This window comes from Salmo trutta, chromosome 32 (assembly GCF_901001165.1).
Source record: "Salmo trutta chromosome 32, fSalTru1.1, whole genome shotgun sequence".
NCBI lineage: Eukaryota > Metazoa > Chordata > Actinopteri > Salmoniformes > Salmonidae > Salmo > Salmo trutta.
This window is the reverse complement of record NC_042988.1, coordinates 8741106-8763302: the sequence shown is the minus strand read 5'-3', so window position 1 is coordinate 8763302 and position 22197 is coordinate 8741106. Positions and strand designations below refer to the sequence as shown.

The 22197-nt window shown below is 39.9% G+C and overlaps 1 protein-coding gene across 1 annotated transcript; it reads right to left on the bottom strand.

The window, feature by feature from the left end:
• Positions 1–260: 260 nt before the first annotated feature.
• LOC115170985 (uncharacterized) lies at positions 261–21287 on the bottom strand. The gene is made up of 9 exons (XM_029727411.1): positions 21025–21287; positions 16015–16044; positions 14394–14696; positions 13926–14234; positions 13320–13625; positions 8900–9223; positions 8552–8683; positions 8104–8239; positions 261–1347 (listed from the first exon to the last, which is right to left on the bottom strand). The coding sequence occupies exons 1-9, from the start codon at positions 21062–21064 to the stop codon at positions 1113–1115; spliced, it is 1815 nt and encodes a 604-aa protein (XP_029583271.1). The 5' UTR covers positions 21065–21287; the 3' UTR covers positions 261–1112.
• Positions 21288–22197: the final 910 nt, after the last annotated feature.

Genomic DNA, 22197 nt, shown 5'->3' with positions numbered 1-22197 from the left:
CCTAACCTTAACCCTACACTTAACACCTAACCCTAATTGTAACCCTAACCCTAAAACTAACCCCTAAGCCTAAAATTGCCTTTTCCCCCACAAATGTTCCAAATTTTCCTTGTTTTAATATCCTTGTGAGGTCCCCAAACCACACACACACACACACACACACACACACACACACACACACACACACACACACACACACACACACACACACACACACACACACACATAATGTGTTTGACATAATGAATGATGTGACACAATTTCCTCCTTGTGGTGATAATAAGATCTGCATCATCACGTCCTCTGCTTTATAGGTTTTTTTTAAATGAAAGTTTTGGTCAGGGTCAATTTTGTCCTCCTGCGTCCAGAGATCTATATCTAAATGTTGACCATATTGTTGTACAGTATTTTACAGTTTTGTACAGTATTTAAATCTACACATATTTTCAAGACCATATCTGTACATCTTGTGAATTCTCACATCAACAACAACAATTTAACAATGTAAAAAGTAGTCAGGGTTCATGGATTTCATGTTCTTTAAAGCCATACACACAATAATCGAAAATGTACACTGAAATCAAATTATAGTTAGATTTGACATACAGTACAAATGTTTTTTTTTACAGTTTGTCATACTGTAGATCACAAGTTTAGCACATCACAACCAGACATTGCTGCAGACAATTTTTTGACAGCACAACTCCTTGACAGCACACTGAACCTTATAGAAGAGAAATAGTCTAAAGTATTAATATATTTACTTTAAAAAATGTAATAATAGATTATGTTCAATGCGTTCAGCCAATTCATCAAGACAATCACTATTTTTAAACTGAAGTAAATAATGTCATAATTTAAAAATATATATATAACAAAGTCAAGTCAGAAAACTCATACAATTACCTGGCAACAATACAACTACAAATCAAACACCCAAACTATTTACAGAAATTCTAATTCATATTCAAACAAAGCCTTTACTCGTATCTACTAAGTGAACATTTTGATGAAAAAGTGGTTGTTTTAAGCCCTTATAATTCAACTCACAAAGCTAACCTTTCATGCCTCTCCTGGCATCTATATATCTGCATATCTGTATTACAAGGCCTTCACTCATAGTTTGCGTATATGTTGTCATCTTCTTCATAGTCATTCTCCCTTCCAGCTTTATATGAAGTGAGCTGCTCCAGGTCTAAAGACTCACTGTCTTCATCGTAGATATCTTCAGCAAAAGCCCTATCTGTGAAGATATCCTGATTTTCATAGTCGGCCTCATCTTCCTCACTTGCCTCTGGCCCTTCACCTTGGTTGTTTCCAAACTTGTTCATGGCTCCTGGAGCATTCCTGAGCATGAATACAAACATTTGAGTTACATGCCTGTGGCCAGATTCACGAAACATTACTCATGAAAAAACGCAGGCTAGGGTCTATTTTTCTCCACTTCCTGTCTGACTGACGTGCCCAAAGGAAACTGCCTGTCACTCAGGCCCAGAAGTTATGATATGCATATAATTGGTACCATTGGATAGAAAACACTTTGAAGTTTGTAGAAATGGTAAAATAATGTATGAGACTATAACACAATTGATATGGTAGGAGAAAATCCAAAGAAAAACCAAAAATATACATATATTTGTTTGATAGAGCCCATGCTCTTACAATGGAAAGCTGTGGGTTTTATGCAATTCCAACTCCCAGATTGCAATTCCTATGGCTTACACTAGATGTCAACAGTCTTTGTTCAAGGATTCAGGCTTGTTTCTTCCCAAACAAGGAAGAATTTTGAGTTTTGGTACTGGGAGTCGGAGTTGGAAATCAGTCTGCGTGTGCAGACTGATTTTTACTTTCCTATTGAACATACTTCTTTCCATATGAAATATTAGTTTAATTACATTTTAGGGTACCTGAGGATTGAATAGGAACGTATTTTGACTTTTTTTAACAACATTTAGCGGTAGCTTTTTGGATTCCTTTCTCTGCAAGTTGAACGAGTGGATTACTCAAATTGATGGCGCCAACTAAACTGACTTTTTGGGCTATAAAGAAGGATTTTATCTAACAAAACGACACTACATGTTATAGCTGGGACCCTTTGGATTGCACATCAGAGGAATACTTTCAAAAGTAAGTGAATATTTAATCGCTATTTGTGATTTTACGAAGCCTGTGCTGGTTGAAAAATATTTTGATGGGGGGCACCGTCCTCAAACAATCGCATGACATGCTTTCGCTGTTTCGCCTATTGTAAATCGGACAATGCAGTTAGATTAAAAAGAATTTAAGCTTTTAACCAATATAGGACACTTGTATGTACCTAGATGTTTAATATCCATAATTTTAATTATCATTTATTTGAATTGCGCGCTCTCCAATTTCATCGGAAGTTGGCGACAGGTGTCCCGCTAGCCCTAATTATCAAGAAGCTGCCGAAGAAAAAAATAAGAAGTTCATAAGATAGTTCGTAAATGCAATTCCTCAAAATGTTCTTAGGAATTCGTAGTATTGTTTGGAACTTCGTAAATATCTTCTAATGTGGCATTGACATTAGTGACGTGCTTGAAACCAATAAATAAGCCTATGTGACAGGGATGATAGGATTTGGCCCACTATAATAGTGTTGATATTTCAATTTTATTAAATTTCTTTTTTTGCTTTATGTCTCGAGAAAAATATGTATAGTTGTCTCGTGAACCCTTTACACACAATCAAAAAAACATTATTTTTCACACATTATACACATCAGACTTACGTTAGCTACTGTACATCAAACCCAAAAATGGATAACCAAGGAAAGCACAATAAAACCTTCAGTAAACAAGAGCTTGACGTGATGGGGGGGAAATAGTAGCCAGGAAAAGATTGCTGTTGGGGAGACTTGATAACTGCAGGTTCACTGCAGAGATCAAAAAGAGAGGATGGGCGAGAGTGGCCGTGTCTGTCTCTGACAGCCGGGGTATGGCAAGGGACAGTGACGCCGTAAAAAAGAAGTGTTCCGACATCAAGTAAGCTGCTAAGAAGAAGGGAGCTGAGAGACCATTCATGTGGACCAGCTGGAGGAGAAGGTGTTGTCCATCATATAGATGGTGGTAGAGGCACTGCCCGACCGGTAAGTTAGTTAGCTACGTTAGCTAGTTAACATGTAAAGACATTATATCCAACATAGCTAACGACGTAATGTTACCTAAGTTAGCCAAGTTCTTCTTTGCAAATTGACAAGATAGCGCTAGCTATTTAACACTTGTGTAACATATTGTTAATCACCAGCTAGCTAGATAATACGTGTTTAATTTGTATTCTTGCTGTATTTAAATATCTGGTAGCCAACTGTTTTTGTGGCGCAAGAAAACATTCATGGTTACAAAAGTACCCATTCGTCTCAAGACAAGGGTTTAGCTGTCATAAAGTTAACTTCTCTAGGGTAGGGGGCAGTATTTTCACAGCCGGATGAAAAACGTACCCAAATTAAACGGCCTCCTACTCAGACTCAGAAGGTAGGATATGCATAGTATTAGTAGATTTGGATAGAAAAGACTGAAGTTTCTAAAACTGTTTGAATGATGTCTGTGAGTATATCAGAACTCATATGGCAGGCAAAAACCTGAGAAAAATACAACCAGGAAATGGAAATCTGATGCCTGTAGTCTTTTCAAGTCCTTGCCTTTCTAACACACAGTGACTTAGGGTTCATTGTACACTTCCTAAGGCTTCCACTAGATGTCAATAGTCTTTAGAAAGTTGTTTGAGGCTTCTATGGTGAACAGAGAGCCAACAAGAGGACATGGAAGTAGGTGACTCAGAAAATGACATGGGTTTCTGATGCTCGTTCACGTGAGGAGGTAGCTGTGTTCCAAAACGTTTTTCAAGAGATTGCAATCGTCCGGTTGGAATATTATTGAAGTTCTAAGATAAAAAGGCTCTAAAGACTGATGCTATACAACGTTTGACATGTTTGAACGAAGGTAAATATAACTTTTTTTTACTTTTCGTAGTGACATTTTCCGTGCGCTTCCTACACTTGGAGTAGCTTACAGAACGTGAAAACAACAAGGGGGTATTTCGACATAAATTATGGACTTTATCGAACAAAACAACATTTATTGTGGACCTGGGATTCCTGGAAGTGCCTTCTGATGAAGATTATTAAAGGTAAGTGAATATTTCTAATGCTATTTATGATTTTAGATGACTCCAAAATGGCGGGTATCTGTATCCTCCTGATGTTTTTTTCTGAGCACAGTACTCAGATTATTGCAAAGTGTGCTTTCCCCGTAAAGTTATTTTGAAATCTGTCAAAGTGGTTGCATTCAGGAGATGTTTATCTATAATTTTTTGACAGTTTAATATTTTATCAACGTTTATAATGAGTATTTATGTAAATTGATGTGCCCTTTCACCGAAAGTTTTGGGGAAATACATTTTCTGAACGTCACGCGCCAATGTAAAATGCGGTTTTTGGATATAAATATGAACTTTATAGAACAAAAAATGCATGTATTGTCTAACATAATGTCCTAGGAGTGTCATCTGATGAAAATTGTCAAAGGTTAGTGCATAATTTTAGCTGGTTTTCTGCTTTTGGTGACGCCTCTCCTTGCATTGAAAATGGCTGTGTGTAATTTTTTGTCTATGTACTGTCCTAACATAATCTAACTTTATGCTTTCACCGTAAAGCCTTTTTGAAATCGGACAACGTGGTTGGATTCAGGAGAGGTTTATCTTTCAAATGGTGTAAAATAGTCGTAAGTTTGAGAACTTTGAATTATGACATTTTGTAGTTTTGAATTTGGCGCTCTGATTTTTCACTGGCTATTGAATAGTGTGCACGGTGGGTGGGACGATTCTTAGGCAGAAACTTAGGAAAAACCTTAAGAACATTTCCAGTAACTTTACTGAGGAATAGCAACTTTGCTTAACTTTCTTCTTAAGTCTATAGTTAAGGGAAAATGCCAGTTAAGAAGAAATTTCTTCTTAAGAAGGTTTTGTGAATCCGGCCCCTGGACTTCAAGTCAGGATTTTGGCACACGTTACCCTTTCATAACTGCAGACCTTTTTTTATCATTATTTTTGGTGGTAACTCCCTTTTCACCTACATTCCTGCATGGCATCCTTTTTTCAAGTCTTCATCTTTGCTCTTGTTGACAAAGGTTTCTACGTTGACTAGGGTGACCATATTTTAGTTTTCAAAAAAGAGGACAGTAGGAGCGGGAGGCAGACGGACACAGTGGGCGGTAAATACAAATGCGTTCACAACCATGCAACTATGTCAATGAACTTTAATACATAAAGTAATACATCCTTTCCATTCAACTGTTGGCCCTCAACAATAGAATAATAACAAAAAAATATATATATATAGTTTAGCTTTTAACACCTTTCTTTTCATGGCCATAGGTTAAAATAAAAAAACCTGTTATAAATAAATCCACTATTTCAGTCAAAAATAATGTCAGTCCTCCTGATGCTCTCTGGTATACTTTCCCGAAGATCGAATCCTTCCCAACAGTCCTTGATTGCCAATCAAGTAGGCATGAAAGTCTTTGCAAGACATGTTTTTAAAGTTGCATTGTGTACACAGAAGCCCCTTCAGTGACTCAACAGACAAGTGATTCCTTTCCTTTGTCCATTGGCTTTGCATCAGTGATAAAACTCTCTCTACATTTGCATTGTGAGAAGGAATGGCAAAGAAAAACTGTGCAATCTTCAATAGCTCTGAATGAAAATCTATGCTTTTGGACCTTTCAAAATATTTGGTCCACTTCTTGTGTGCTTTGCAGATTACTGAACTCTCCATCACTGTTACACCTTTCTGTGAATTTCTTCAGGTTGGTGACCTGATCAAAGCACTTTGCATCATCAATTGGCACCCCCTTTTCTCCCAGGTGTTTTATACAGGCTTCTATGTCATTCCAGTCAGGTGTCTCACTCAGATCCATCCACATGAAAGAGGAGAACTCCTCCATGGGTGCCATCCATTTCTCCAGATACTCCAGGCATGAACTGTACAGACCCTGTACTTGAGCACTGAAATGGTAAGAATTCTTACCAAGTCCATCCTTGTGCTTTTGTACCAATAGTCCCTTAATTTTAAGGGACATTAACTTATTGGTCTTGCATTCAAGAAGCATGGTGTGGACTTCAAAAGGTTCTTCACTTCCACAATTGAATTACTCTCCCTTTCCATCTCCCGAATGTGTGAATGAAACACACACATGAGTGAGTGCATGTGACAGAGGTAAAATTCACTGAACTCATCTTCAAAAAACTTCTTGATCAAGGAGGGTGTTTTTTCCTGTGACAAAAATAATGCTTTCAAGGCTGGAAACATCTGTAGCAGCCTCTCAATACCTGGGAATAATGACAGCCATCGCGTCTTGCTGTGAGAAAGGAGACTTCTGTATTCAACATCAACAAATTCACAGTACTCCTTCAGATTCTCTGTGCGCACAGTGTAGATGTGAAAGTACTGACATATTTTGAAGATGATGTTCTCAATATCGACATCTAGTGTGTCTGCCCCGTAATGAACACAATTGTTCAGACGTGTGCTGGGCAGCCCACACCGATTAAAGACTTGTTCTGCAATGACTTCTTTAAGTTTGCGAAAACATTCTTTCCTTCTTCATCACGCCGGATTTCCCCGAACATTGTATTGCAGTTGTCACCTGTAAATGCAATACATTTGGAAAAAATCCCATTATTTCCCAGTGTTTCTTTGATGTATTGCGCGATCGTATCAGCTGTCTCATTTGGAGTGTTTTTAACTTCGACTAATTTACTTTGCACGCCACCATTCTTCCAATCAAAATACTGGATAAGCAGAGGGAATATTTTCACAGCACCGTGATTGCTCCCATCAGTAGAAACACCACAGTAAGGTATGTCTTCTAGTGCTTTCTGAGCTATGTCGACAGAATGTGGTGCTATCACAGCGTTAACAATTGCTTCGGTCTTAGTACGAGCGCTTAAATTTTTTTGCGCAGTCTCGGAATCAGGGAAAGACTTTTTTAACAAGGCAGACGTGCAGTCCATTGATCTGTAGCTATTGTGATGCTTCGTGTTGTGGAATGCAAAAACTCCCTCCGCAGCAGTAACAGCATCTTCTGTTTTACCTGCTCTCACAAAATAGTCAGTTCATTTACCTGACGAACTCTCTCCTTTAGCTGCAATTTTGTGTTTTGCGGAGCTTATGTGGGCTTCTAGGTCGCTAGCACCTTTATTTGACACTGACACGTACGTGCCAGCTTTGCAGGTCATGCATTCTGCTTCACACGGATCCTGACAAAGACGAAAACACGGGAATTTTCTCTGTAAATCGTCTGTGAATTTACATTTGCGTTTGGGCTCCAAAACAGAGTAAAAATGCCATGTGCCACTGTTTATTTATTTTTTTTATTTTTTTATTTCAGTAATTTAGCAGACGCTTTTTTTTTTTGTACTGGCCCCCCGTGGGAATCGAACCCACAACCCTGGTGTTGCACACACCATGCTCTACCAACTGAGCCACAGGGAAGACCCTGTTGACAAGCCACGGTTGACTGTCTCTTAGCTGTTGCCATGGTGAGGGTAATGATTGAGATGCAGTTTGACCAATCTTTGCGTAGGCCTACATGACCCACCAATGGTGGCGTGTGAGAAGGCGGGACCTAAAGAGAAAGGTCAAAGCAATGCAAAACCCCAAAAATGCACACAATGAATGGCGACTATAGAAAGCAAAAGCCGAATCCCGGACATTTTGGCCGATTTAGAAATCCCGGCCGGATGCATTTTTTTAGGTCCAAAAAGAGGACATGTCCGGGAAAAAGAGGACGTATGGTCACCCTAACGTTGACATAGTCCTCTTCATCATTTTCCTCACTCGCTGACACACATCACGACAAGAGAGACACCACAACACTACATAAAGAGAAACCGAAGGTAACAATATAGAATGGCAGCAACACATGACAACACAGCATGGTAGCAACTCAACATGACAACAACATGGTTGCATCACAACATGGCAGCAGAACAACATGGTAGCAGCACAAAATAGGGTACAAACATGATCGGGCACAGACAACAGCACAAAGGGCAAGAAGGTAGAGACAACACATAACTTACTCATTATTTTTAGTCATAATCAACTCCCCTTTCACATACATTCCTGCATGGCATCCTTTTTTCAAGTCTTCATCTTTGCTCTTGTTGACAAAGGTTTCTACGTTGACATAGTCCTCTTCATCATTTTCCTCACTCGCTGCAACCACAGTGTTTCCATATGTGTTAATGTTATTGGCAGCTGAGGGATTGATCAGTTTAATTCATAAAAATGACATCAGTGGACATAAGCAGGAATAGATATCATAAACAGTACAAAACCATAACAAAATTAGGGTTGAACAATTCCAGTAATCAAAATGTCCAGGTTTTCAAGATATCCTGGTTGGAGGATTCCAAATTTCCTGATGAATCCTTCCTGATTTTCAGGAATCTTCCAACTGGGTGTTCTTGAAAACCTGGGTATTTTGTAACCCTAACCTGAATCTTGATAAGAGGAGCTAGATCTTACTTTCTCTCAGGTTTATCATAATAGACTGCTCTCTGCTGCTTATCTTCCTCCAGACTAGACAAGGAATGAGCAGCAGCAAGAGGAGCAGTAGCCCACCTATTGCACCAGAGGCAATAATGGGGACTATGGATGCTATGGAGAGAAACACCATATTCAACATCTTTCAGAATACCACATTTCTGAATTTGTATAGCTATCAAATTATTCTGCAATGTAAAACATTGGTATTAAAAAAATAGTGCTTGAATGATAGGACTGATAATATCTATATTCTATTCTATTCTACAATCCTTAAATATGGCCTTCATGGTAATGCACTTGAAAACATGAAACTAAAATGTATTTTACCTCGAATGCTGACTGTCAGCAACTCTGTCTTGGTAGAATGGAATGACAGGGTGGAGACATTAACTTCATAAACACAACTGTAGTTCCCCTGGTCTGTATACTCCGCAACAGGGAAGTGAAAGGAGGCAGAGTGGTGGACTGCTGGCTTAGTTTCAGTTCTGTTGGACCCAGAGAAGTCCAGATAGAAGAGGCCTCCAGGATACTGTGGCTGAATGGAGCAGGAGATGGAGAAGCTGTGGCCCCTGGTCACCTCTGGCCCCTGAAGTCCCCAGAACATCCCTCCATTTGGAGCACTGAGAGAGATGTTGGGCTGTAACAAGACGACTAGCAAAAGACAAGAGCAGGTTGTTAACGTGTGCACTGTGACTGCAGCATAACAGTAATCTTTCTCGGCAAGAGAACACTATGCTAGAATACATTATGAAGAGATATCCAAACTCTTGCATTAAAGAACGTATAATCTCGGAACCCAGTGTTCACCTTGCTGATGGTGTTCACCCATTAATGTTTAGTTGCTCACCTATAACAGAGAATTCAACAGAGTCACTTTGAGGGGAGCTGAAATCTCGACTGGATACCCTAGTCTCATACTGACATCGGTATAATCCCTCATGGCTAAAGACCACTTTAGGAACGTTGAAGATGACAGAGTTGCTACTTGTGGTTTTGTCCATTCTGAACGAGCCTAAAGTCTTCTGTAATTTGAATGCTCCACCCAAGTGCTGTGTTGTGACGGAGCAGATGATGTCAACACCGTCTCCCCAGGCAACCTCTCTGGCAGATCTCAGATTTATTTGGGGCTTTGGGAGGGTCACTTGCTGTCCCCAGTCCACCTGGTCATGCTGCTGCTCCAGTTTCAACTGTTCTGCTTGCGGCTATGGAACCCTGACCTGTTCAGCAGACGTGCTACCTTGTCCCGGACCTGCTGATTTCAATTCTCTCTCTCTCTACCGCACCTGCTGTCTCTAACTCTGAATGATCGTCTATGAAAAGCCAACTGGCATTTACTCCTGAGGTGCTGACTTGTTGCACCCTCTACAACCACTGTGATTATTATTATTATTTGACCCTGCTGGTCATCTATGAACGTTTGAACATCTTGGCCATGTACTGTTATAATCTCGACCCGGCACAGCCAGAAGAGGACCGGCCACCCTTCAGAGACTGGTTCCTCTCCAGGTTTCTTCCAAGGTTCCTGCCTTTCCAGGGAGTTTCCTAGCCACCGTGCTTCTACATCTGCATTGCATGCTGTTTGGGGTTTTAGGCTGGGTTTCTGTACAGCACTTTGTGACATTGGCTGATGATGAAAAACGGGCTTTATAAATCAATTTGATTGATTGATTGATTGGTCACAGAGAAATCAAGGTGTAATATAGTCATAATAAAGCCAGTTAAATTGTTTTGCTGTGGATCAGAGCAGAATATCTCACACACCCCCTCATAAAAAGAAGGCAGAACAACAATTAGTTAGGGGCTGCGGTGGAGGTATGCAAAAACAGCAGCACAGGTTGCGATGAATGTACAGACGCGGTCAAATGTATTGGCACCCTTGTACGATTCACTATTTCTTCAAAAATATGTTGAAATGGAAAAACCGCTGCTGTTTCCAATGTATATGTTTGATTTACAACTGCACAGACCTAAACTGAAATTGTGATGTTTCAATAAAATACAAATAATAAAATGGTCTTGATTAAATAATTTAAAATTCTAATTAATTTGTTTGGAGGCAATGATTCTTGTTAATGTGAAATGTATCTCACCTGTGGTTAGTTGCAGGTGCCTATAGGTAAAAATAGCAATTCAACAAGTTGCTCCATATATTTGACCGCATCTGTATGTTGGTTTGGTAAACTTAAAGCCACTAAATGTAATATTTTAAGCTGCTCCAGCAAAAAGATCGACTGTAAAAACTTGAAAAAGTCAGTCTTCATGTAGTCTAAAGCACAAACCTGCACTTTATTTTGTTAGCGTCAGGCTTTCTCTTTTTGCCTCTGGAATGCTGCCTGAACTGGGAAACAATCTTGTCAGCTATCAAGAACATGTCAAAACGTCTTCTTAACACTAAACAAGAGATGGCAGTTGTGTATGTGGTAAAATATTAACCCACAGTGCCTTCAGAAAGTATTCACACCTCTTGACCTTTTCCACATTTTGTTGTGTTACGACCTGAATTTAAAATTGATTCAATTGAGATTTTGTGTCACTGGCATATAGACTATACCCCACGGTAGCGTCCCACCTGACCAACATCCAGTGAAAGTGCAGGGTGCCAAATTCAAAGTACAGAATTGTAAATATTTAACATTCTTGAAAATACACATGCAATATGTCAAAATAAAGTTTAACTTCTTGTTAATCCAGCCGCAGTGTCAGATTTCAAAAAGGCTTTACGGCGAAAGCAAACCATGCGATTATCTGAGGACAGCGCCCCACCATACAAATGCATAACAATCATTTTCAACCAGGCATGTGGCGACACAAAAGTCAGAAATAACGATATAATTCATGCCTTACCTTTGAAGTTCTTCTTCTGTTGGCACTCCAATATGTCCCAGAAACATCACAAATGGTCCTTTTGTTCGATAAATTCCTTGTTTATATCCCCAAAATGTCCATTTATTTGGCGCATTTGATTCAGAAATACACCGGTTCCAACTCGCCCAACATGATTACAAATAATCTAATAAGTTACTTGTGAACTTGGTCAAAACATTTCAAACAACTTTCCTAATCCAACCTTAGGTATCCTAAAACGTAAATAATCAATAAAATTTAAGATGGAATATACTGTGTTCAATAGCAGATAAAATCAACGTGGAGCGAGCTCCAGGTTGCATGCCCCAAACAAAAGAGTCCACTTGGCTTGACACTCATTCTGAATAGCCGTACTTCTTCATTTCTCAAAGGAAAAACATCAACCAGTTTCTAAAGACTGTTGACATCTAGTGGACTCATAGGAACTGCAACCAGGTGCCTCATAAATCTAGTTTCCCATAGAAAACCAATTGAAAATACAGTGAACTCAAAAACTTTTTTCCTGGATGGTTTGTCCTCGGGGTTTCGCCTGCCAAATAAGTTCTGTTATACTCACAGACATAATTTTAACAGTTTTAGAAGCTTTAGAGTGTTTTCTATCCAATATATGCATATCCTAGCTTCTGGGCCTGAGTAGCAGGCAATTTATTTTGGGCACGCTTTTCATCCGGACATCAAATACCTCCCCCTATTCCAAAGAAGTTTTAACAAGTCACATAAGTCACATAACAAGTCACATATTAATAACTTGGTATGGCAACTGCTTAGCATCCAACCACAAGGCGCTACAAAGGGTAGTGCGTACGGCCTAGTACATCACTGGTTCCAAGCTTCCTGCCATCCAGGACCTCTATACCAGGCAGTGTCAGAGGAAGGCACTAAAAATGGTCAACAATGCCAGCCACCCAAGTCATAGACTGTTCTCTGTGTTACCGCACAGCAAGCGGTACCGATGCACCATATCTGGAACCAACAGGACCCTGAACAGCTTCTACCCCCAAGCCATAAGACTGCTAAATAGTTAGTCAGGGTAGCTTTTGGTAAACTATTTAACTATCTGCATTGACCCTTTTTGACTCATCACTTACGCTGCTGTTACTGTTTATTATCTATACTGTTGCCTAGACACTTTATCCCTACCAACAGGGCCGGCTCCAGGCATGAGCGACATAAGCGGTCAATTAGGGTCCTAGGCCGTCGGGGTCTCAACTTACTGTTGAGAGTTAAGGCGTCCGCATGCTTCCCATCCAAAACAGCTCAGAAACATTTGTGGACATTTTGGTTCCTTTTGGTCTTCTGCAATGGTTTTTTTCAGCTGTTCAGGCACACATTCTTTTCCTGAGGCAAGCCGAAAGTTGGTGGCTGATGTCTACACCCCTTCGTCGGTGATTGGTCAGCAGTAGGGATTCTTCAATGAAGCGTTTGTTGTCATTCAACGAGAGATGAATCGTTTTCATGCACTTTTTTTCACTTGAGAAATACTGCACCAAACATCTTAGTTAGATGTTAAACTAAGATCTCGGTAAAAAGGTGATTCTAACATGTATTGACTCAGGAGTTTGAATACTTTTCTAATCAAGATATATTAGTGTTTATTTTCCATTATTGTTTTTTTTTTATAAATGATCAACATTTTCTTCCACTTTGACAGAGTATTTTGTGTAGATTGCTGACATTTTAATCCCATTTTGTAACAACAAAATGTGGAAAAAGTCAAGGGGTGTGAACACTTTCTGAAGGCACTGCTTATGTAACCTTACAGAAGCGGGCATTGAACAGTTTTTGGCAGAAATTGCTGCAATGCGTGTGCAACAAGTTGCTCTAGCGTCTACTAGTGATAGTTTGTTACAGAAACCTGTTGTGTGTTCGCAGTCTTACTCACCAATAGTGATGTCCATGGAGTTGCTGGAAGAAGAGCTGATAATATTCTGACCATTCTGGGTTATCTGTTGTCGACAACTGTACCTTCCCTGGTGTGCAGATTGCAGACTGGACAATGTGAAAATCACCCTGGTCTGAGTGGATTCAACTGCCTGGGTCATTATTGAAGATCCTCCCCTATGTAAGTCAAAGTTTGCAGTGATGGCAATTCGTTGAGGGACAGTGCAGATGAACTGTACCGTTTCACCAGGTGAAAAAGCTGAGTGGGAAGGTGTTGTAGAGAGGATAGGCATCCTTAGAGTTAAACCTGTACAAAAGTATTCTGTATTAGTTACAAGAAAAGACAGACACACTTAGGGCTCCGTTCCATTGTCTGTCCTCCTAAAAGGACTGAACTGCTCTCTTCATGCGGATCTGAAGTGAACATTGCATATAACTGACCCAACACATTTAAATTCACTAGCAATGGTATTCCACATGAATTTTGTTGTGTTTCTACCCTATTGTTCATTTCTTTTTTTATGTTAATGTTTTTGCTAGGATCTCAAATTGTTTGTGCATCGCTCATGTCACAAGATGTCTATAACTCGAAAAAAACACCTCCTACCTGAGAGGCAGACAACACCGGCATCTTCACTATGATTGCAGTTATGTGTTGTAGTGTGAGAGCACTGTGTGAGTGTGCTTTCATTACCCGAGCATTTAATATCATCCATCCAGATCTGCCCACTGCCCCGGCCAAAGCGGGCAGACCCTGGGGAACTCATAGCACTCCCACAGCCCAGCTGTTTACAGACCACCGCAGCATCATTCATATCCCAGTCGTTATCACACACTGTCCCCCACTGGCCACTGTAATAGATCTCCACTCTCCCAGAGCAGAGACCATAACCATTGACCAGCCTGACCTGGGCACCTTGCAGGTTTGGGGGAGAGGGGGACATAAATGAAGGCCATGATCATTCAAGTCATGGAACTGGACAGTTTTTATCTCATCACCCATTTCGTGATATCAACTAAAGCAATGGAAATGTGTCTGGCAGGAGAGAATGGCAGGACAAGGTGAATTCCTTACCTGAACAGACAACACCGGCATCTTCACCATGATTGCAGTTATGTGTTGTAGTGTGTGAGCACTGTGTGAGTGTGCTTTCACTACCCGAGCATTTAATATCATCCATCCAGATCTGCCCACTGCCCTGGCCAAAGCGGGCAGACCCTGGGGAACTCGTAGCACTCCCACAGCCCAGCTGTTTACAGACCACCTTAGCATCATTCATATCCCAGTCGTCATCACACACTGTTCCCCACTGGCTGTTGTGATAGATCTCCACTCTCCCAGAGCAGAGACCATTGACCAGTCTGATCTGGGCACTCTCTATGAGGTTAAAAGACATGGACCGTTATACATCAAAATTCATGGCTGTGGTAAACGTAAAAACAAATTGTAAAAAAATAACTCAGAATTCATCTGCACTCTATAAAATGATGGGGAAAAAAAAATTCGTAACCCAGAGCTGATAAATTGTGGACAGAGCACACAATGGGTTATTTGGACCCACACAGTTGTGCTGCATGAATAACCCAACATGTTGGGTTGTTGGGATAAACCAAACATGGGTTCATTTAACCATCAGTTGTTGTTTTTTTTAACCATCATTTGGGTTGACCGAACAGCTAGGTCTTTTTTAACATAATCCATAGGTTATTTATTTTCAGGAGGTGTGACCTATTATGGTCGTGGATTTCATATAGTTATTTTTGACCACCCATGAGAGTAACTGTCATTCCTGTTTATCATTTTAAGTTTGTACACCACTATTTTTCTATAATTTTGCACATGACATATTCTAATATAAAATTCACAACATTATAATTTACATATCCCAACATTGAGAAAAAATGTTGGGATATGTATTATGATATGTACCAGTGGCGGTTAGTGCCGTCTCATGAGCATGGCCTTATTTCTAATACAGCATATTGGATGACTCATTCATATTCCATTCACCCAGTTCAATGTAACAGCGATAGGTTAAGGCTGTTACATGATACTCAAATTTTCCCTATACCCATCATGAGGTTGCTACAACCTAGCCGATGGTCCTCCCCTTCCTCCTCTGAGGAGCCTCCACTGACATGTACATATCCCAACATCGGGATGTGCATAGACTTTTAAGGAACTCATACACTTTTTTAAGCTTCATTAAAGTTACCAAAGTATCAATGTTCAACCTTAATATGTGATAACAATACAACAGAACATATTAACCGGAATGACAAAAAATATTATCTGAAAGCCACGCCCCTACTAAGCCACACCTCCTTGACCCACTGGGTGCTGGATTGTTTATGCTGGGTAATTGAGATATACTCAATAACCCAACATAAACAACCCAGCATCAATAACTGGCAGCTTTTAAAGAAAACAACCGAACTAAGTGACCAAATGCCTGCAACCCAGCAGTTGGGTCATCAAAACAACCCAGCATTTTATTTTGTGATGTGTGCAGCATACTATGAATGCGGTATAGTATGAACTACTACTGATTTTAATATTAATGTTAAGACATCTTAATATCAATATTTGGATGTCGAAAAGATGTCTATGGTAAAGATATTGTTTTGTTTCACGCAATGGTTGCCACAGCTTTTTCAGGAATTGACATGACTAAAACCAAAGGAGATTCACTTGCCTGCAGGTAGAGGTCCATTCCATAGGTAGACTAATAAAGAAAAACAAATTGAAAGTGAAATTAGTGGTAGTCAATGTCTCACCACACCCACACAGCTGAGACAAAAACTTTTCAGTAAGACAAAACTGAAGACGAGCCAGCAGGCAATATTCTGTGGTTCACCACAAACTGTCACAAGAAGCATGCTGTGTCAGTGATCAGTTCAGTATGTGAAAGGCAATGTCTATTTTAGTGAGGATAGTGAGAATGTCTAGTTAGCATAAACTAAATTCAATGAAACCTGAATGATGTACTAATCAGAGTTCTGCCCAAAGAAGGTAAGAGTGGCGCTGCGCCACTTGTTGGCATTATTTGACTCTATTTGTTATAATTTTAAGGCCAGGCACCACAACCTAATATGGTACTGTTTGCTCTAGATTACAGGAAATGGCAGTTACGGCGGTTAAAAAAACGCTGAAATATCTGTCCACTTCGGGGACTTTTTTTCTCTCGTTTGCCTTAAACTATTACTGTATTCCTAACTTTCCACTACAACTACTTAAAGGCCCTGTGTAGTCTAAAACTGGATTTTCTGTTGTTTTATATACACTCAGTGGCCAGTTTATTAGGTATGTTCATCTAGTACCGGGTAGGACCCCCTTTGCCTCCAGAACACCCTGAATTATTCGGGGAATGGATGATACAAGGTGCAGCATTCCAACCTGGTCTCAGACCATTTTGTATTATTCTCTACGTAAATCCGAAACACTCCATTTAGTATATGTTACGTTTCATATGTTAAGTAGTAATTTGTGGATCTCCATCACCCATTTCGTATGATATGTTATGAATTACAATTCGTATTATATGTTACGAATTTGCAAAATGTACAATGTTTCCAATTTGAAAAACGTACAATATGTTACGAATTTGCAAGACGTATGATATGTTATGAATTCTAGCTAGGTGGCTAATGTTAGCTAGCTTGCTAACGTTTGCTAGGCTAGGGATTAGGGTTAAGGTTAGGAGTTAGGTTAAAGGTTGGGGGAAGGGTTAGCTAAAAGGGTTAAGGCAAAAACGAAAGTAGGGTGCTTGGTCGCATAGGCATATAATGGTAGGCATATAACGCAAACATCTAGTTAGAATCTCATCACGGACAACTTTAGCATTTGCGCTAATTAGCAACTTTCCAACTACCTACTACTTTTTAGCTACTTTGCATGTACTTAGCATGTAAGCTAACCCTTCCCCTAACGTAACCATCTGTCTTATGTAACCATACCAAATGTAACATATTATACTAATTTGAGTGTCCCAGACCAGGCTGGGCTTCAAACATTACTCAATTGGCATAAAACGAACTAACGTGCCAGGAATACATTCCCCACACCATTACACCACCAGCAGCCTGTACCGTTGACACCAGGCAGGATGAGGCCATGGACTCATGGTGCTTACTCCAAATCCTGACTCTGCCATCAGCATGACACAACGGGAACCGGGATTTGTCAGACCAGGCAATGTATTTCCACTCCTCAATTGTCTATTGTTGGTGATCCCGTACCCGCTGGAGCCGCTTCTTCTTGTTTTTAGCTGATAGGACTGGGTATAGTCATCTGCTGCCCATCCGTGACAAGGACAGTATAACGCGAAAGTCTAGAAATCCGAAGGTTGCGAGTTCGAATCTCATCACAGTCAACTTTAGTATTTTAGTTAATTTTCTACTTTTTAACCACTTACTACTTTTTAGCTACTTTGCAACTACTTAGCATGTTAGCTAACATTTCCCCTAACCTTAACCCTTTAACCTAACCTTAACCCTAACCTCTACCCCTAGCCTAGCTAACATTAGTTGTTGATCGTCTTGTTGATGTGCATAGGCAACTGAGGGACAGAGCCTACCTGTTCATAGTGTTTGATCAATAGGACTGTAAAGTTCTCAAAAGTAAGAGGACTCCTGTGGTATTTATACTGAACAAAAATATAAACGCAACATGCAACAATTTCAAAGATTTTACTGAGTTACACTTCAAAGAAGGAAATCAGTCAATTTAAATAAAAGCATTAAGCCCTAATCTATGGATTCCACATTATTGGGCAAGGGCGCAGCCATGGATGGGCCTGGGAGGGCATAGGCCCACCCACTGGGGAGCCAAGCCCAGCCAATCAGAATGATTATTCAAAACCCCCCTAGATGATCACACAGGTGAAGAAGCTACCCAGACTACTTGCATTGCCCCCCTCCCCCCTCTTTTACACTGCTGCTACTGTCTGTAATTAAATGTGCATAAGTCATTTTTATAACATGTATATACTACCTCAATTATCTGGACTAACCGGTGCCCCCGCACATTGACTCTGTACTGGCACCCCCTGTATGTAGCTTCGCTGTTGTTATTTTACTGCTGCTCTTTATTTCTTATTTTTTTAGGTATTTATCTTAAAACTGCATTGTTGGTTAAGGGCTTGTAAGTAAGTATTTTACTGTAAGGTCTACACCTGTTGTATTCGGCGCATGTGACTAATAAAATGTGTTTTTTATTTTATATAAATGTGCAAAAGTATCTAAAAACCTGTGTTTGCTTTGTCATTATGGGGTATTGTGGATAGATTGATGATTTCTTATTTATGTAATCAATTTTTAGAATAAGACTACAATGTAACAACATTTGGAAAAAGTGAAGGGGTCTGAATCCTTTCCGAATGCACTGTATGTGTGAATAGACTTGATATAGAATGGACCATTATCATGTTCCTGTCTTGGAACAGGGGCATGGGATTTAAAATAAATAGAAAATGACATAGCCTATAGAAATGTTGCGCAACATGAGCTCATGGGCTCTCATGTTTGATTTGATTTTCTAAAGCATTTGCATTGATGTCAGAGTGATTAGAGGGACAATAGAGTGCTGAGTACCCGGCAATTAGCAAGTTTGGTAGGTTACTAATGACCATCAGCAGCATCAGAAGCCTATCAGCAGCAGCATCAGAAGCCTAGTTACCGTGACTAAACGGTCACGTGGAATTTGTCTGTGTCATGACTCGTGACCGCCGGTTTGGCGGTAATACGGTCACCGTAACAACCCTATCTCCACCCCTCCTGCCACATGACTGCACCTGTCCTCACCTGTAATGCATTACATAGATGGAAGGGACTTCATCACCCACTGGCGACTTGAAGCCAGAACCTCACCCACAGAACTGTGCGTGTCTGTGTGTGGTTGGACAAATCCTTAGATTTGGCCAAATAGAATGCCATTGTAGTTAGACAGCTGAAGTTGTACTCTACACACAACTTACATATATTTGCTAGGTAAGAGTAGGCATATTGTCTTCATAAGCACACCAATATGATATTTACACGACATATTTTGTCTTTGCAACAAAAACACAATCTCCAATTTTTAGTTGATAAAGGTATCCAGACTTAAGCTGGGCGATGTTTGTGCAATGTCCACGTGTAGCCTACACCTGTAGGGATACTAGTAGTTCTGGGATTTGTCCCCCCGGCAAAGATCTAAGAGTGGACATAAGGAGAGATGAGACAAAACTAGCCAGTTAGGCTATAGAATATTGTGTTGTAGGCAAGCTGAGCTGACTCATGACTGGGCATTCAACTCGCAGTTGTCTTTACATCTTGTTGAAACATTGAAAGCTACTTTCATAGCAAGGTGTTATATTTATTTAACAAGGAAAGTCAGTGAAGAACACATTCTTATTTACAATAACGGCCTAGGAACAGTGGGTTAACTACCTTGTTCAGGGGCAGAACGACAGACTTTTACCTCATCAGCTCAGGGATTCGATCTAGCAACCTTTCGGTTACAGGTCCAATGCTCTAACCACTAGGCGACCTGCCGCCCTTGTTGTAGAACGAGTGTCTTATGAAACACATTCCAAAGACTGGCTCTTTTTATCTTTCTATTACTGATTTCACAGGGGAATTTCAGCTTGATTGGCTAGCCAGCTTCAGCTATCCCCAAGCTATGCTAGCAAGCTGCTGCCAGCTTGGCTAAACACAAGCCCATGTGGAACTGAACTGAGCTGATCTTGAGATGGGGATTCAGTCAGGAGGGGAGAAGTCCTCGACTTCAAAACTTTCTTCTCTCCATAGCAAAGATAACTTAGCTTACCTTACCTTTTTTTATACATACAAACCAAAATAAGGAGCGCATCACGGATTTGCGTGTCATCCTTTCACGTTTGTTGTAATTGAATGGCAAAAACAAACCCAAGAAACACCCACATCAAACCACACCCTCAAGAAAACTGTTGTTTGGCTTCAATCATGAGGCCACTAGTGTTTCTTAATGACTAAGCTTCAAAACAAGGCCAAATCAGGAAGTTCAGTCACTCTTTAAATACATCTACTGGTAATTGTTATCATTATTTTAAGTTGAATTATTATTGAAATCAGTTTTAAAACTCAATTTCTATGTAGTCAAATATATTCTATGAAAATATAAATTGCTTGTATCAATTATCTGGCAGAAGTCAGTATTTCCTTAGTCAAGATTATTGAGCATATCAACCCCTTTACTAAACATTGACAGATCATTTGACTATTGGCTAGTGATTTATGATAGTCTGGAGAGATTACTCTTAGTTCTTCCCCATTACTGACAGAGATCCAAATCTTTACTTGAGATGAAACTCAAACTCATTACATGGACGGCCTAGCGTCTGCTGGTTTTAGTTTTTTTCCTTTCAATTAAGACCTATAGGTGAGGGGAGTTCCTTTCATAAGTCAGTTACCTTAATTAACCAATCAAGCCCCAGGGAGGAGAGAACCTGCAGACACTCAACCCTCTGTGGAGGTTTAACAGTGCAAGTATAAAGTTTCAAGCAAATTTACCATTCAAATAAATTAATGATGAACAATGATACACTTTTCTCAATTTGAAGTAGAATCCATCCCTGAGTACTTGTATCCAATATGCAGCCCTTAAAAATATTAATTTCAAGATATTACTGTTTTCTCTATTTTCTGACATATTCCAGTAGATTGGACTTTTTGGAAATTAAACTCACCCATTGTCAGATAGAAGATATTCCATATTTGGGTCTTCATGTCAGAAATAAAGACAGTTAATTTTCTCTAGTCGACCTGAACAAGCGTCCTGGTGAAAAGTGTGTTGACCAGTCTTCGTCGCAAAATGTCTTGTGAATGTAAGATGCTACTATATAAATATGCATTTCCAGTTCACAGCTCATCTGTCACTTCCTCATTTGTGCTGTGGCTGTATCTACTGCAGAGTAGACAGTTCTGTGGTCAATATAGTCCTTGTATGATTGGTGGAAAACCAAAAGAGAATCAAAAGAAAATGCATAGATTGATGGTCTTGACCTAGGAGACGTGGATTAGAGTCACGCCTTTTCCTTCCTAAAGAAGGAGTGGAGACATAAGTGGAATTCCAAAACATGCAATGAGGATCCAGATCAGTTTAATGCAAATCACTCAACAGTTGGACAACACTGGAGGTGATTAAAGACACAGAAAGTGACACCACACCAATGCATACAAAAACTAGTTTGGAATTTGACCCGATGGATCAAATATGCTGAACGTTTTGATTGGATACAAAAAGCTAAATAGAATAACGCAATACCATTATTTCATATGTCTAGTTTAAGTGTCAACTACAGCCACCGTAGTTGTTGTACTTTTGCATCTTAATTATAATTTTTTATTTCGCTAGGCAAGTCAGTGAAGAACAAATTCTTATTTACAATGGCAGCCTACCGGGGAACAGTGGGTTAACTGCCTTGTTCAGGGGCAGAACGACAGATTTTTACTTTGTCAGCTCGGGGTTTCGATCCAGCAACCTTTCGGTTACTGGCCCAACACTCTAACCACTAAGCCACCTACCGCCCCTTTATAAACATCTCACGAAGGACCAAATCCATGTGTTGATGCCAATGAGCTATTTTAGTAACAGGTTGCATACAGTCCACTGTAACTTTTCCTAATAGTTTTGATAAATGTCTTCATTCACATTATGTGCTGTATTGTCCTGAGTGGAGACATTAACGTAATCTTCATCATCGTCTTAACTGTTCATTTTCTCATGAGACTCCCCACAAACACCATTTCTTTGAGTGTTTCCCTCCCCGTTGACATAGGCATGTGCCCTTTTTCCTTCTCATTCTTCTTTGCACCCTTCACTCCCTCCAGACATCTCTGGTTACAGACGTTTTCAACAT